The sequence below is a fragment of the Pan paniscus genome, chromosome 16 (assembly GCF_029289425.2).
Source record: "Pan paniscus chromosome 16, NHGRI_mPanPan1-v2.0_pri, whole genome shotgun sequence".
NCBI classification, from domain to species: domain Eukaryota; kingdom Metazoa; phylum Chordata; class Mammalia; order Primates; family Hominidae; genus Pan; species Pan paniscus.
Window position 1 is genome coordinate 7,129,382 of NC_073265.2, and position 14,063 is coordinate 7,143,444.

General features: G+C 45.9%; 1 protein-coding gene across 3 annotated transcripts in view; it reads left to right on the forward strand.

Moving 5' to 3' along the window:
• LOC100976978 (E3 ubiquitin-protein ligase HERC2) overlaps positions 1–14,063 on the forward strand; it is a 209,560-nt gene that overhangs the window by 167,866 nt on the left and 27,631 nt on the right. For all 3 annotated transcript variants that reach the window (XM_034938387.3, XM_034938388.3, XM_034938393.3), the window contains 9 exons: positions 414–567; positions 6,619–6,726; positions 8,158–8,289; positions 8,729–8,887; positions 8,973–9,091; positions 10,011–10,136; positions 10,570–10,725; positions 11,117–11,232; positions 11,333–11,531. In XM_034938387.3, coding sequence (XP_034794278.3) covers positions 414–567; positions 6,619–6,726; positions 8,158–8,289; positions 8,729–8,887; positions 8,973–9,091; positions 10,011–10,136; positions 10,570–10,725; positions 11,117–11,232; positions 11,333–11,531 — 1,269 coding nt within the window. The remainder of the gene's footprint in view (positions 1–413; positions 568–6,618; positions 6,727–8,157; positions 8,290–8,728; positions 8,888–8,972; positions 9,092–10,010; positions 10,137–10,569; positions 10,726–11,116; positions 11,233–11,332; positions 11,532–14,063) is intronic.

Consider the following 14,063-nt stretch of genomic DNA (forward strand, 5'->3'; position numbering starts at 1 on the left):
GTAGCTAGGATTACAGGCATGCACCACCACGCCCAACTAAGTTTTCATTTTTAGTAGAGATGGGGTTTCTCCATGTTGGTCAGGCTGATCTCGAACTCCTGACCTCAGGTGATCCGCTTGCCTCGGCCTTCCAAAGTGCTGGGATTACAGGCGTGAGCCACAGCGTCTGGCCCCAACGACTTTTTAATATAGATCATCCCTAAGCTTCACAGCATCTTACAGGCTCTGTGCTGTCTCTGTTTTATGTGCAAGGAAGCCAAGCCCTGATTTGAACTCAATTTCTCAAACTCCAAGCCCTCCACTCTGCCATGCTGTCCTTGTGGAGCTCCTGAGCAGGATGGGCAGAGGTGGCATGCAGGTGACCAAGTGTGGGGCTGTTGGCCCCCTCATTCATGTCCTTGCTTCCTCTCCAGGTGGCAGATATGCTGTTGGAGCTCTGTGTCACCGAGTTGGAGGATGTGGCCACAGACTCGCAGAGCGGCCGCCTCTCTTCTCAGCCTGTGGTGGTGGAGAGTAGCCACCCTTACACCGACGACACCTCCACCAGTGGCACAGTGAAGATACCAGGTACGGGGGCCGGCCCCAGAGGGGAGCTGCAGCCTTTCCCACCTTCAGAATGATGTGATTCTGTAATTGCTTCAGTAGAAACAACCATCTCCATTTTATAAAAAGAAGTTACAGAATTGCTTTAGAATCACTTTTCTCCCCTTTTCTAACAAACTACTTTTGCACAATAAATCATGATATAGAAAGTCACACAAAGTAAATGTTTAGCTTCATGATAATCAGGCAGATGCCCTAGTCATCATGACGCAGGTCTAGACCTAACCTGTGGCAAATTCTGGAAGCCCTCAGTGTATCCCCTGATGTTCCTCTGAGTGATACTGTCCTGATATTGATCCATCACTGACTTGCATTTCTGGACAGCTTCTGTTACCCATGTGTATATCTTTTGTTTTTAATAACTCAACAAAAATTATTAAGAAGAAAATTGTTGAGGCCCTGGCCTTTGATCTGGCGGGCTTCACTGCAGCCTGGATCTGCTGACAACACGGCGTGCTGCTGTTCAGTGTGTTCCTCAGGCCCGTCCTTCTGCAAGGTGCTGCCCTATTCGGAGGCCCATAAGTTCCGCCCCTTTCACCAGCTCCTTAGTGGTTGTGACTCAGCCTCAGCAGGCACCTCCTGTCTGCCTGTCTTTCCTTTGTGACATCAGCAGCCCCTGAGGCTTATTAGCACCCGAGGCTATTGGCCCATGAGGGGCTACAAATGGTGCTATTCTAGTGGAATCATTTCTTGCTTATTTGTTAGCTGGAATACTTTCTTGTAAAGAGACATTTCCCTTCATCCTGTAGTTAGTTGTTCAAGGTGCTGTTTGCCTGAGAAAGACACGATAAAAGCTTGATTCTTTCTTCCATTTACCAGAGAATGAATTGGTTTCCTATTATTTCTTGAAGGTGACCTGTTTTTTTTTTTAATGTTATTATGAACTCATGGATTGGAACATATGTGATTGTTTTACTCTATTGTGATTATCTTTGTTGAAGCTGAGATTATCCTGTTTCTAGACAGTGGCAGCCTCTTCAGTGTAGCTCCCGAAGTGATTCTGGTAGTCTTCAGTAGCGTCCAGGCAGTCTACACAAGGTGTCCTCGGTTTTTTGTAGGTTGCCACTCTTCACCTGGGGTCTGCCCTGGATTCTCTTGAGTTCATACTGATACGTAAAAATTTTTTCCTTTTATTTATTTTTTATATTTTGTTTATGTATTTATTTGTTTAGAGATAGCATCTTGCTCTGTCATCCAGGCTGGAGTGCAGTAGTGCAATTATAGCTCACTGTAGCCTCGAATTCCTGGGCTCAAGTGATCCTCCTGCCTCAGCCTCCTGAGTAGCTAGGAGTACAGGCACATGCCACCTTGCCTGGCTAATATGCTGATTCCTTCTACTCAAATTCAAAAGTATGAGGTCTGTACTTCTTCTGTTACATCTGTCTCTCCTTTCTTCCATATCAAATCCTGGTTCCAAGAGTGTTTGATAAAATATCTCATGATTTTTCATTTGCTTTACATAACCACATTTCATACACGACAGACTTAGGATATAATTTCAATACTGCCAACATCAGTATAATTACTGAAATTCTTAAAAATCTTAGAATATGCCCTAATTTTCTCGAATTTATTAAAATAATTATACTGCATCTACAAGAGCATAATAGTTGTTACATACTATACTTTCTTTCAGTCTTCGAGTCTTAGTTTTACTGACTGGTCCTCGTGGGGTCTGAAGTGCACTCTAGTGAATTCCTCATTAGTCCCTGAGATCAGACTTGTCCATGAGAGTTTTTGGCCTTCAAATTTGAAAGGTAGTTTTTCTGGATATTAAAGCCTTGGATCATGTCTTTTTCCTCTGTGAAAGTATGATAATGATAACATCTTTTCCCCTTAGAAGTCACGTGTGTTTTTTCAGTAATTTTACTAGAATATACGTTCGTGTGGCCATTCTCGGTGATGTTCTCGGTTAGTTAGAAGCCGCGTGTGTTTTTTCTGTAATTTCACTAGAATGTCTGTGTGGCCACTGTTGGTGATGTTCTTGGTTAGAAGCCGTGTGTGTTTTTTTGGTAATTTCACTAGAATGTACGTTCGTGTGGCCATTCTCGGTGATGTTCTTGGTTAGAAGCTGCGTGTGTTTTTTTTGGTGATTTCACTAGAGTATACGTTCATGTGGCTGTTCTCGGTGATATTCTCGGTTAGAAGCTGCATGTGTTTTTTCGGTAATTTCACTAGAACATACGTTCGTGTGGCTGTTGTCGGTGATGTTCTCAGTTAAGCCAGTGTGTGTTTTTCGGTAATTTTACTAGAATGTGGGTTCATTCGGCTGTTCTCGGTGATGTTCTCGGTTAGAAGCCGCGTGTTTTTTCAGTAATTTTACTAGAATATACATTTGTGTGGCCGTCCTCAGTGATGTTCTCGGTTAGAAGCCGCGTGTGTTTCTTCGGTAATTTTACTAGAACGTACGTTCATGTGGCCATTCTCGGTGATGTTCTCGGTTAGCAGCCGCGTGCGTTTTTTTCGTGATTTCACTAGAATGTGCATTCGTGCGGCTATTCTCAGTGATGTTCTCGGTTAGGAGCTGTGTGTGTTTTTCGGTAATTTTACTAGAATGTGCGTTTGTGTGGCCGTTCTAGGTGATGTTCTTGGTTAGAAGTCACGTGTGTTTTTTTGGTAATTTTACTAGAATGTGTGTTCGTGTGGCCGTTCTCGGTGATGTTCTCGGTTAGGAGCCGTGTGTGTTTTTTGGTAATTTTACTAGAATGTGCGTTCGTGTGGCTGTTCTTGGTGATGTTCTTGGTTAGAAGTCGCATGTGTTTTTTTGGTAATTTTACTAGAATGTGCGTTCGTGTGGCCGTTCTCGGCGATGTTCTTGGTTAGAAGTCACGTGTGTTTTTTCGGTGATTTTACTAGAATATACATTGGTGTGGCCGTTCTTGGTTGGAAGTCGCGTGTGTTTTTTCGGTAATTTTACTAGAACGTGCGTTCATGTGGCCATTCTAAGTGATGTTCTCGGTTAGAAGTTGCATGTATTTTTTCGGTAATTTTACTAGAATGTACGTTTGTGCAGCCGTTCTCGGTGATGTTCTCGGTTAGGAGCCGCGTGTGTTTTTTTGGTAATTTTACTAGAATGTATGTTGGTGTGGCCGTTCTCAGTGATGTTCTCGGTTAGGAGCTGCGAGTGTTTTTTTGGTAATGTTACTAGAATGTATGTTGGTGTGGCCATTTTTGGTGATGTTCTTAGGAGCTGCGTGTGTTTTTTCGGTAATTTTACTAGAACACGTGTTCGTGTGGCCGTTTTCGGTGATGTTTTCAGTTAGGAGCTGCGTGTATTTTTCGGTAATTTTTCTAGAATGTGCGTTGGTGTGGCCATTCTTGGTGATGTTCTCGGTTAGAAGTCGCGTGTGTTTTTTTGGTAATATTACTAGATTATACGTTCGTGTGGCTGTTCTCGGTGATGTTTCGGTTAGGAGTCGTGTGTTTTTTCAGTAATTTTACTAGAATATACGTTTGTGTGGCCGTTCTCAGTGATGTTCTCAGTTAGAAGTTGCGTGTGTTTTATCGGTAGTTTTACTAGAATGTACGTTCGTGTGGCCGTTCTCGGTGATGCTCTCGGTTAGAAGCCACATGTGTTTCTTTGGTAGTTTTACTAGAATGTGCGTTCATGCGGCCGTTCTTGGTGATGTTCTCGGTTAGAAGCCGCATGTGTTTCTTCGGTAGTTTTACTAGAATGTGCGTTCGTGTGGCCGCTCTCGGTGGTGTTCTCGGTTAGCAGCCGCATGTGTTTTTTTGGTGATTTCACCAGAATGTACGTTCATGCGGCCGTTCTCGGTAATGTTCTCGGGTAAAGGGTGCTCCTTTAGTCTGTCGTCCCAAGTCTGTTTTGCAGGGAGTTCTCTTGAATTACAGTCTGCAGTGTTTGTTCTGTAGCCTTGCTTAGCAGTCTTTTCTGGGGACACTTGGTAACTCTCCATGCATTGCATAGTTCATGCCTTTTAGAGTTAATGTTGGTTACTTTCTCTTTCAAGTACTTTTTACCTCTGTTTCTTTTTTTAAAATTTCCTCCTTTTTTCCTATTTGTCTTAAGGTAGCATCTGCTGTGTTTATTTGATTTTACACTCTGTTTTAGTCTCCATTGGAATGTAGTTTTATTGTAATTCTGTCTTCAGCTTTATAAAATGTTTTAGTTTTTGTAAGTCTGATTTATGTGGTTCTTTCATGTCTTGTATCATTTTTCTAATTTCACTCAATTTGTTTTGAAATGTTCAGGGTTGATGTGTTTTGTGGGTGTATCTTTCTGGCCTACTTTTATTGCCTGTGGGGATGTTATTTTGTTCCTTATTCTCACTTTTCTTTTTTTTTTTTGGAGACAGAGTCTTGCTCTGTCACCCAGGCTGAAGTGCAGTGGTGTGATTCTGACTCACTGCAGCCTCGACCTCCCAGGCTCAAGCCGTCCTTCCCCATCAGCCTCCCGAGAAGCTAGGACTACAGGCTTGTGCTGCCACACTTGGCTAACTTATTTTTATTTTTTGTGGAGATGAGTCTCTCTGTGTTGCCCAATCTTGTCTCAAACTCCTGGGCTCAAGCAATCCTCCCAGCTGGGCCTCCCAAAGTGTTGAGATCGTTACAGGTGTGAGCCACTGTACCCAGCCTATTCCCTTTTTCTAACAATAACTTTTTATTGTATTTGGTCTTATACTTTTATCTCACTCACTTTTTTTGTGAAATCATTTTTCTTCAACTTTTAGAATGAGGTGAGATTCAGAAAAGCTTTGTCACTTTGTCTCCCAGGTTGGAGTATGGTAGCACGATCGTGGCTCACTACAGCCCCAAACTCTGGGCTCAAGCGATCCCCCTTCCTTAGCCTCCTGAGTAACTGGGACTATAGGCCGTGCCCAGCTAATTTTTAAAATTTTATATTTTAAAATATATAATACATAATAAAATATATAGCCTGTTGTCCAGGCCTGTCTTTAACTCCTGAGCTCAAGCAAGCTGCCTGCCTCGGCCTCCCGAAGTGCTAAGATTACAGGAGTGTACCACTACATCTGGCCCAGAAAAGCATTTTTAAACTTGAAGCTATTACTTCATGATAGAAATTTAAAGAACAAAGGGTATTTCTAGTCAGCCTTTGCCTAGACGAAAATCTTGTGACCCTTTTTCTCTTCTGTTTCTCTCTTGCTTTATATCTAGTCCACCAGCAAATCCTGTTTTCTCTGCTTTAAAAATATATTCCAAATTCAACCATTTTTCCCTCACTCTAGACATTCTGGGCTAGAGCACCGCGGGGTCTCACCTGGTTTATCATCCTAGCAACCACATACTAGCTGCCTCCCTGTGTTCCTGCTTCCACTCCCCACCTCCTGTGTGCCCCCCCCCCACAGAATCAGCCCCCAACAGAGCATGCAGAGATAGTATCTAAAAACCAGTCCAAGCCTGTCAACCCTGTAACCGTAAGAGAGGACCTGAGCCCCTGCCCCACGTCCCTCCTTCTTCCCTCCTTCCTCCCCTGCCTCTTTCCTGGCCCCTCAGTGCCATCCTCTGCTAGATCTTAAAGATCTTCCAGCCTGAAGGAAAACTCTTGTGCCTCTGCTCGCACACCTCTCACACCAGATGTGTGGGTTCTCCACACCAAGCGGTTCTCCAGTTCTCTGGACACGCCAGAAGTTGAGGTGCTCCTCACCTCCAATGCCCCTCACTTCCCAGGTGACCCACAGCTGCCATCTGACTTGGCTGCACACTAGGCATTCCCACAGCCCCTGGTCAGTGTGATGTTCGCTGTAAAGCTTGATCCAGGGGAGTGGGGTTGCAGTAGGAAAGTCTGCCCGGGAGTGACCGCACAAAACAAATTGGCCAAGTGGAAGTGTTTTCTGGCCTTCCAGTCCACAGACATAATCTTCAGTGGGGATGAGCTGGGGAAAGGGTGGTCAGTCTGAGATGCTTGTCTTTGAGGCCAGTTCTTTCTGACTTTCTGCTATTCATTAGCTGTTAAATGTGGTTTTAGTTTCACTGTTTCTACTTTGGGTGCTGATCTGGAGTGGTTGCTATGTTTTGTGCTTGCCTGTCCTCCAGGTGCAGAAGGACTCAGGGTGGAATTTGACCGGCAGTGCTCCACAGAGAGGCGCCACGACCCTCTCACAGTCATGGACGGCGTCAACAGGATTGTCTCCGTGCGGTCAGGTAAGGACAGGAGGTTGAGCAGGGCATGATCTACCCACCTGTGTCTCCGTAGACACAACCCTTCACATTTGTAGGGCAGAATGCTGCCTTCGTATTCTCATGGAAGTCTTAAGGAAGGGACAATATGCTATTCAGCTGTGAAACACAGTGGGTTTGCTTGCCTCTTTCCCATACTTTTAAATACAGTAATTATCTGTGATGTATGTACCACATCCCTGTCGGATGGGCCCTGCCTCCTCAGACAGTTGCAGAAGGTGCTGGAGACGTGTGAGGTGCCAGGGCTCGTGTAAGGTCATGGTTGGCATACCGCAGAGCTTCTTCAAAAGGTTTGTTTCTTACTGGCTGCAGTGAGGGCATGGCCATGTGTGGAGTGACTTCTGTATGTAGGTGGAGGCAGCCACATGTCCGGCTTGTCTCTGCTGCTGGGCTCCATGAGGCCAGCGGGGACAGGTCAGGACGTCTTTGGGTGCTTGTGAAATGCTCTTTTACCAAGTGTTTTAGAATTGCCAGTGCAGGGGTGTGTGTATGCACCTTTTAAGACCTCTTTATCCTTCATCTCGAGTGTTTCCTGTAAAGGGCCAGGTAATGCAGCCTCTGTCATAACAACATGCAGACTGGATGCCAGAGAATGGGCGTGGCTGTGTCCCAGGAAAACTTTATTCACACAGTGTTACTTAGTTAAGTAAAGCTTTGCATGAAATCGTATGGTCCCAGTGCGCGTGGGTTTTTCTGGTGCTTTGACAGATGTCTGCCAGTGTAGTTTTCAGTAGTGTTGTTGAATGTGGGTTTTTCTGCATCCAGCGGAAAGCCTTTATGGGCCATCCCTGAGTTGCTGGCAGATGGTCCTTCTGAAGTAGAAATCTGGCAGGGTTCTCTTGGCCTTCTAAGATCCTGTAGATCTTAGGTGTAGTACACCACCGCTCCTGTCCACAGCAGCCAGGCCCTCTGCTCCCTCGAGGGCGGCCTACTCTGGGCCGTGCTGAACCACACACATGGGGCTTTTGTTGGGAGAGCTAGGGTTCTTCCTTCTGCTGCCTGGTCACCTGGTTGTATCAGAGCTTTCCCGGAAAATGTCCCCATGGCCCCTGGCCTGATGTGTGCTGGACACCCGGAGGCCACTCACTGTATCCTGGCTGGTGGGGTCATTTCCCCACTGGGTGGTGGCTTCTGCCAGGGCAGTGTCTGCCCGCCTGCCCCAGTTTCCTGGGTACCTGGTACAGGGGCTGAATGCGTGTTTGCTGAAGAATGGTATGTATTAAAATGTGAATCCCAAGAGTGTTGTGTCACTGTGCACTTCGGCTTGGGAGAGCTTGGATTGGAGGAACTTGCTCTTCACACGTGATGGAAATCATTCTGCTTTGCGTCTAAGGAGGTTTGTGTTGATTGGATGATGGAGTGAAGCTAACCCCGGGGTGCGCTTTCCTCCCGCAGGCCGAGAGTGGTCCGACTGGTCCAGCGAGCTGCGCATCCCAGGGGATGAGTTAAAGTGGAAGTTCATCAGCGATGGGTCTGTGAATGGCTGGGGCTGGCGCTTCACCGTCTATCCCATCATGCCAGCTGCTGGTAAGGAAGGGGCTTATGGCGATCAAGGTTAGATGACTGGCTGTGGATTGTTTCTGGAGCAACAGGGACGCGTGCACATGTCCACGTAGTGCCTGACAGCCTGCCTTCTGCTGTGTTGGGGTGAGTGCTCTCACAGGCCCCGCTGAGGTGTGGAACAGAACACAGAGATCTGTCCCAGCCATCCAGCTGTCAGGCTCACACTCCTCCTCACCTGGTGTGGAAGGAGTTGTTGCTGGTGCGGTTCTTAGGCTTTTGGTTTACAGTGGAAGTGTGAGTGTGAAGAGCGAGGCTCACCGACTCGCAGTGGCATGCATGGGCACACCAGCTGTTGCCTTCTGGTGGGTGGGGCTGGGTGGAGCCACCCTTGTTCGTTGGCGGCTTCTTATGGGGTGGTACCTAGCTTGTGAAACCCGGGGATGTTTACAGTGTTCATTCACAGGCCCTAAAGAACTCCTCTCTGACCGCTGCGTCCTCTCCTGTCCATCCATGGACTTGGTGACGTGTCTGTTAGACTTCCGACTCAACCTTGCCTCTAACAGAAGCATCGTCCCTCGCCTTGCGGCCTCGCTGGCAGCTTGTGCACAGCTGAGTGCCCTAGGTAAATGCCACCATTACAGTTACATCTGTTTTCCTACTTGGAAGAAACCATCAGACTTCTGATACTTTCTCTCTGCTCATTTCAGCTGCCAGTCACAGAATGTGGGCCCTTCAGAGACTGAGGAAGCTGCTTACAACTGAATTTGGGCAGTCAATTAACATAAATAGGCTGCTTGGAGAAAATGATGGGGAAACAAGAGCTTTGGTATGGAGCATTCTAGTACAATTTCTAGATTTGTGACCCTTGGGGAATAAAATGTTGCTTTAGTAGTCTAAACCTCTAAATCGTTGAGAGGAGTTGGGGAGTTTCACATAAGAATAAGGAGGCCTTGGACCGGGCGCGGTGGCTCATGCGTGTAATGCCAGCACTTTGGGAGGCTGAGGTGGGCGGATCACGAGGTCAGGAGATCGAGACCATCCTGGCTAACACGGTGAAATCCTGACTCTACTAAAAATACAAAAAATTAGATGGGCGTGGTGGTGGGCACCTGTAGTCCCAGCTACTTGGGAGGCTGAGGCAGGAGAATTGCTTGAACCCGGGAGGTGGAGGTTGGAGTGAGCTGAGATCGCGCCACTACACTCCAGCCTGGTGACAGAGCGAGACTCCATCTCAAAAAAAATAAATAAATGAATAAAAATAAGGAGTCCTTTGTCCCATCCAGACTTCTCGTATGTTGCAGTGCATACTGAGTTCAAGTTGGACTTTGATTTTCTGAAAATCTGTCTCGACAGCTGTGAACATAGGATTGTGTGGATTGGACTTCACAATGAGGCTAACTAATGGCCTCCCCTTTATTTTGCTGACTAAAGTAGTCCCTTTTGATCCTACCCATGGGAGGAGACAGGCAGCGTTTGTGGGCCAGAGAGGGGCTATTTCTCTGGAAGCGGATGTACTGAAATCAAGACCAAACATTCTGAGATGAGTCTTCAAACTCCTCTTTTTTATTTTAGTGTTTATGTTCTTTTAGCTTTTTTCCTACTTGAGAATTTTGATAAGCTTTTTTTTTTTAGTTTTTTTAGAAGAATTAGTACCAACATAATAAAACATTTGACGGTAGAAACAAATGGTCAGCCTCCCCGGCACCTGGATTCCTGCGATAGAATACTGTTCTGTTGTTTCTTAGAGTTTTACAGGTAGTGCTCTTGCTGCTTTGGTGAAAGGTCTTCCAGAAGCTTTGCAAAGGCAGTTTGAATATGAAGATCCTATTGTGAGGGGTGGCAAACAGCTGCTCCACAGCCCATTCTTTAAGGTAATGTTTCACTTCTTTTTTAAAGTGACAGTAGAGCTATTTGACTGAAAGAGCCACTGAGAGTTGTCATGTGCAGTGTGTGTGTTTTAGGCCTCTGAGGGCAGCTGTAGGTATTGCTGAAGTCAAATATGAAAAAATCTCAAGAAATGATCGTGTAATCTAAACCCTTAAACCATAAGCCTGTAACCGTTAGCATGCCTTGAGATGCACAGCTGTTCTTGTCACTTGATGCAGGCAACAAGTGTTGCAGCAGTTGTGTGGCACGTGGCTAGGAACTGTCAGAGATCGCCACATCACTGATGGTGGCCGTATGCTTGCTGTGCCCATGGCCGCCATCCTGGAATAGGAGGTCCTGCGGAAGGAGCCACACAAACCTTGGCCTGTTCACTGCATTTCTGAGTTTCCCTGAGTTTGTCATTTTTGGTGCCTGCAGGTACTGGTAGCTCTTGCTTGTGACCTGGAGCTGGACACTCTGCCTTGCTGTGCCGAGACGCACAAGTGGGCCTGGTTCCGGAGGTACTGCATGGCCTCCCGCGTTGCTGTGGCCCTTGACAAAAGAACACCGTTGCCCCGTCTGTTTCTTGATGAGGTATTGCATGATATTTTGGAATCACTTTTGGGATGCAAAAACATTCTTTAGCTATAGTGTAACAAGATGCCAATATTATGAGACACAGAAAAATTTCGCTTGCCAAGGAATATCAAAGAAAATAACACATAGGTGAAAATGAGTGAACTGACACTGTGAATTTCAGTTAAAGTTTATTTTTAGTAAACTACAGGTAGAATGATACTGTCTAGACATTTCTAATATGTTAGACTTGATGCAGTCATTATTGGTTTTGCCCATGAACCATAACATTGCAATGTTGCTCTTCCCTCATATTTTTAGGCAGGGATTCCTTCTGTCTTTCCTTAGTATTTATCTATTTTGTTTGAGATAAGTGTTTGATATGTAACATCATAATAATTTTGTTTAGGTGGCTAAGAAAATTCGTGAATTAATGGCAGACAGCGAAAACATGGATGTTCTGCATGAGAGCCATGACATTTTTAAAAGAGAGCAAGATGAACAACTTGTGCAGTGGATGAACAGGTTATTATATTAGAAACAAGCAGTAATGTCGATCGTGAGTGTGAGAGGCTGTGTGCATTTTTCTTGCCCATGGCAAATGCTCACTTGATGTGTATTGTAGGCGACCAGATGACTGGACTCTCTCTGCTGGTGGCAGTGGAACAATTTATGGATGGGGACATAATCACAGGGGCCAGCTCGGGGGCATTGAAGGCGCAAAAGTCAAAGTTCCCACTCCCTGTGAAGCCCTCGCAACTCTCAGACCCGTGCAGTTAATCGGAGGGGAACAGACCCTCTTTGCTGTGACGGCTGATGGGAAGGTAAGAGCTCTTTTTCTATGTCACAAGGTCATTGAGCCTGAGGCAGTTGTGGCTAAAGGTGCTGTGTGGTTCTTAGCACGTGCAAGGATCTGTACTAAAACGTTTCTCAGGATTAATAGTACTGTGGTATGCAGGAAGCAGCTAGAGTTCTAAGATATTTTTGTATAATCTTTAAATTAAAAAAAAAAAGTTTAAGACAGTTTTGCTCTTGTTGCCCAGGCTGGAGTGCAATGGCGTGGTCTCGGCTCACTGCAACCTCCACCTCCTGAGTTCAAGTGATTCTCCTGCCTCAACCTCCCGAGTAGCTGGGATTATAGGCGCCCGCCACCACACCTGGCTAACTTTTGTATTTTTAGTAGAGACAGGTTTTCACCATGTCGGCCAGGCTGGTCTCGAACTCCTGACCTCAGGTGATCCACCCACCTTGGCCTTCCAAAGTGCTGGGATTACAGGCATGAGCCACCACGCCCGGCCAATTTATTTTTATTTTTATTTTGAAAATACGTCATGTATGCAAAAGTATTACAATTTTTGTTTGCATATCACTCGTTAGATGTATTTCTTGTTTGCTATTGTAAATACTATCTTTTAAAAAATGTATTGCTGCTGACCCGGTGCGGTGGCTCATGCCTGTAATCCCAGCAATTTGGGAGCCCAAGGTGGGTGGATCACCTGATGTCAGGAGTTCGAGACCAGCCTGGCCAACATAGGAAAACCCTGTCTCTACGAAAAATACAAAAATAAGCCAGGCTCAGTGACATGTGCCTGTAATCCCAGCTACTCGGGAGGCTGAGGCAGGAGAATCACTGGAACCCGGGAGATGGAGGTTGCAGTGAGCCGAGTTCACACCACTGCACTCCAGCCTGGGTGACGGAGTGAGATTCTGTCTCCCCCCCAAAAAAAAGATTGCCACTGATATATAGAAATATTGGATGTTTATATATTGACTTTATGTTTGGTGACCTACTTGACTGTCTCCATTCTAGTATATGTGAAGATTTCTTGTATCTTCTTTATAGAGTGCCGTAGTCTCTAAATGAATTCTGTTCCTTTCTGTCTAGCCTACCTCTCTTTTATTTTTCCCGTTTGTGTGGGAGAATGGGAGCTCATGGTGCAGGCTGGGGTTGCGGTGTGATTCTGGGTAGGAGTGGGCGGAGGCTCCTGCCTTGATCAAGACTGGAGCGGGTGCAGATGGAGCGTTCCCAGGCTTCCAGTGGGGTTTGAGTAGAAGCTCTTGATCAGATTAGGCATGTTTCCTTCTGTTTCTAGTCAACAGTGGACACTGATTTTTGTTCAACACTCTTTCTACGTGTTTTGAAATGTTCTTTCATAGATGTTTTCTTCTTCTTTTTTTTTTTTTTTTTGAGACAGAGTCTCACTCTGTCGCCCAGGCTGGAGTGCAGTGGCACAGTCTCGGCTCACTACAACCTCTGCCTCCTGGGTTCAAGCGATTCTCCTACCTCAGCCTCCCGAGTAGCTGGGACAACAGGCGCCCGCCACCACGCCTGGCTAATCTTTTTTTTTTTTTTTTTTTTTTGGTAGAGACGGGGTTTTGCCATATTGGCCAGGCTGGTCTTGAACTCCTGACCTTGTGATCCGACCACCTGGGCCTCCCAAAGTGCTGGGATTACAGGCATGAGCCACCGTGCCTGGCCAATGTTTTCTAATGGATTAGTATAGCCAGTTGGATTAATTGGTTTTCTCATATTAAACAAACTTACATTCTTTGGATAGATCCAGTTTGGTCAGGATATGTATCTGGCTTGTGTTTGTGATAGTTTTGTTTTAGATTTTTGGGAGATCCTATTCATGAGTGAGATACTCTCATGTAATGTTCTGTCTCACACACATTTATTATTTCATAGTTTCTCTGGGTCAGGACTCTGGATGCAGCATAGCTCCGTCCTCCAGCTCAGAATCTCAGCAGGCTGCAGTCATCTTGAGGCCGTCCGAGCAAGGATTCAGTCCCTCATGGACCTTTGAGCTGAGGCCTCAGTCCCTTATGAGCTGTTGGCAGAGCCTCCCCTCACTCAGCCCTTTGCCACGTGTCCATAGAGCATCTCACAGGGTGGCAGCTGACTCTGTCAGCGAGAGCAAGGGAGGCGCAGGAGGGAGCACCAGCAAGAGAGAGTGGAGGAGACAGAGCCCCGGTCCTGTGTAACTGAATCACAGAAGTGACCACACTCCAGTTCTTGCCCTATTCTGCTCATCAGAAGCAGGTCATTAAGTCCAGCCCACACTCAGGGAGAGGGAGCTGTAGGCATACTTGGAGATATGCAGGCTTGGTTCTAAATCAACACAATAAAGCAAGTGTCTTCACAAAGTAAGTCACACAAATTTCTTGGTTTCCCAGTGGATATAAAAGTACTATAGTCTATTAAGTCACATCTTTAGACTCCACTTCTAATTCTAGTTCTCTTGCTGTTTCCACCACATCTGAGTTCACTTCTTCCACTCGTGTTGAATCCCTCAAGGTCATCTGTGAGGGTTGGAATCCACTTCTTCCAAATCCCTGTTAATGTTGGTATTTTC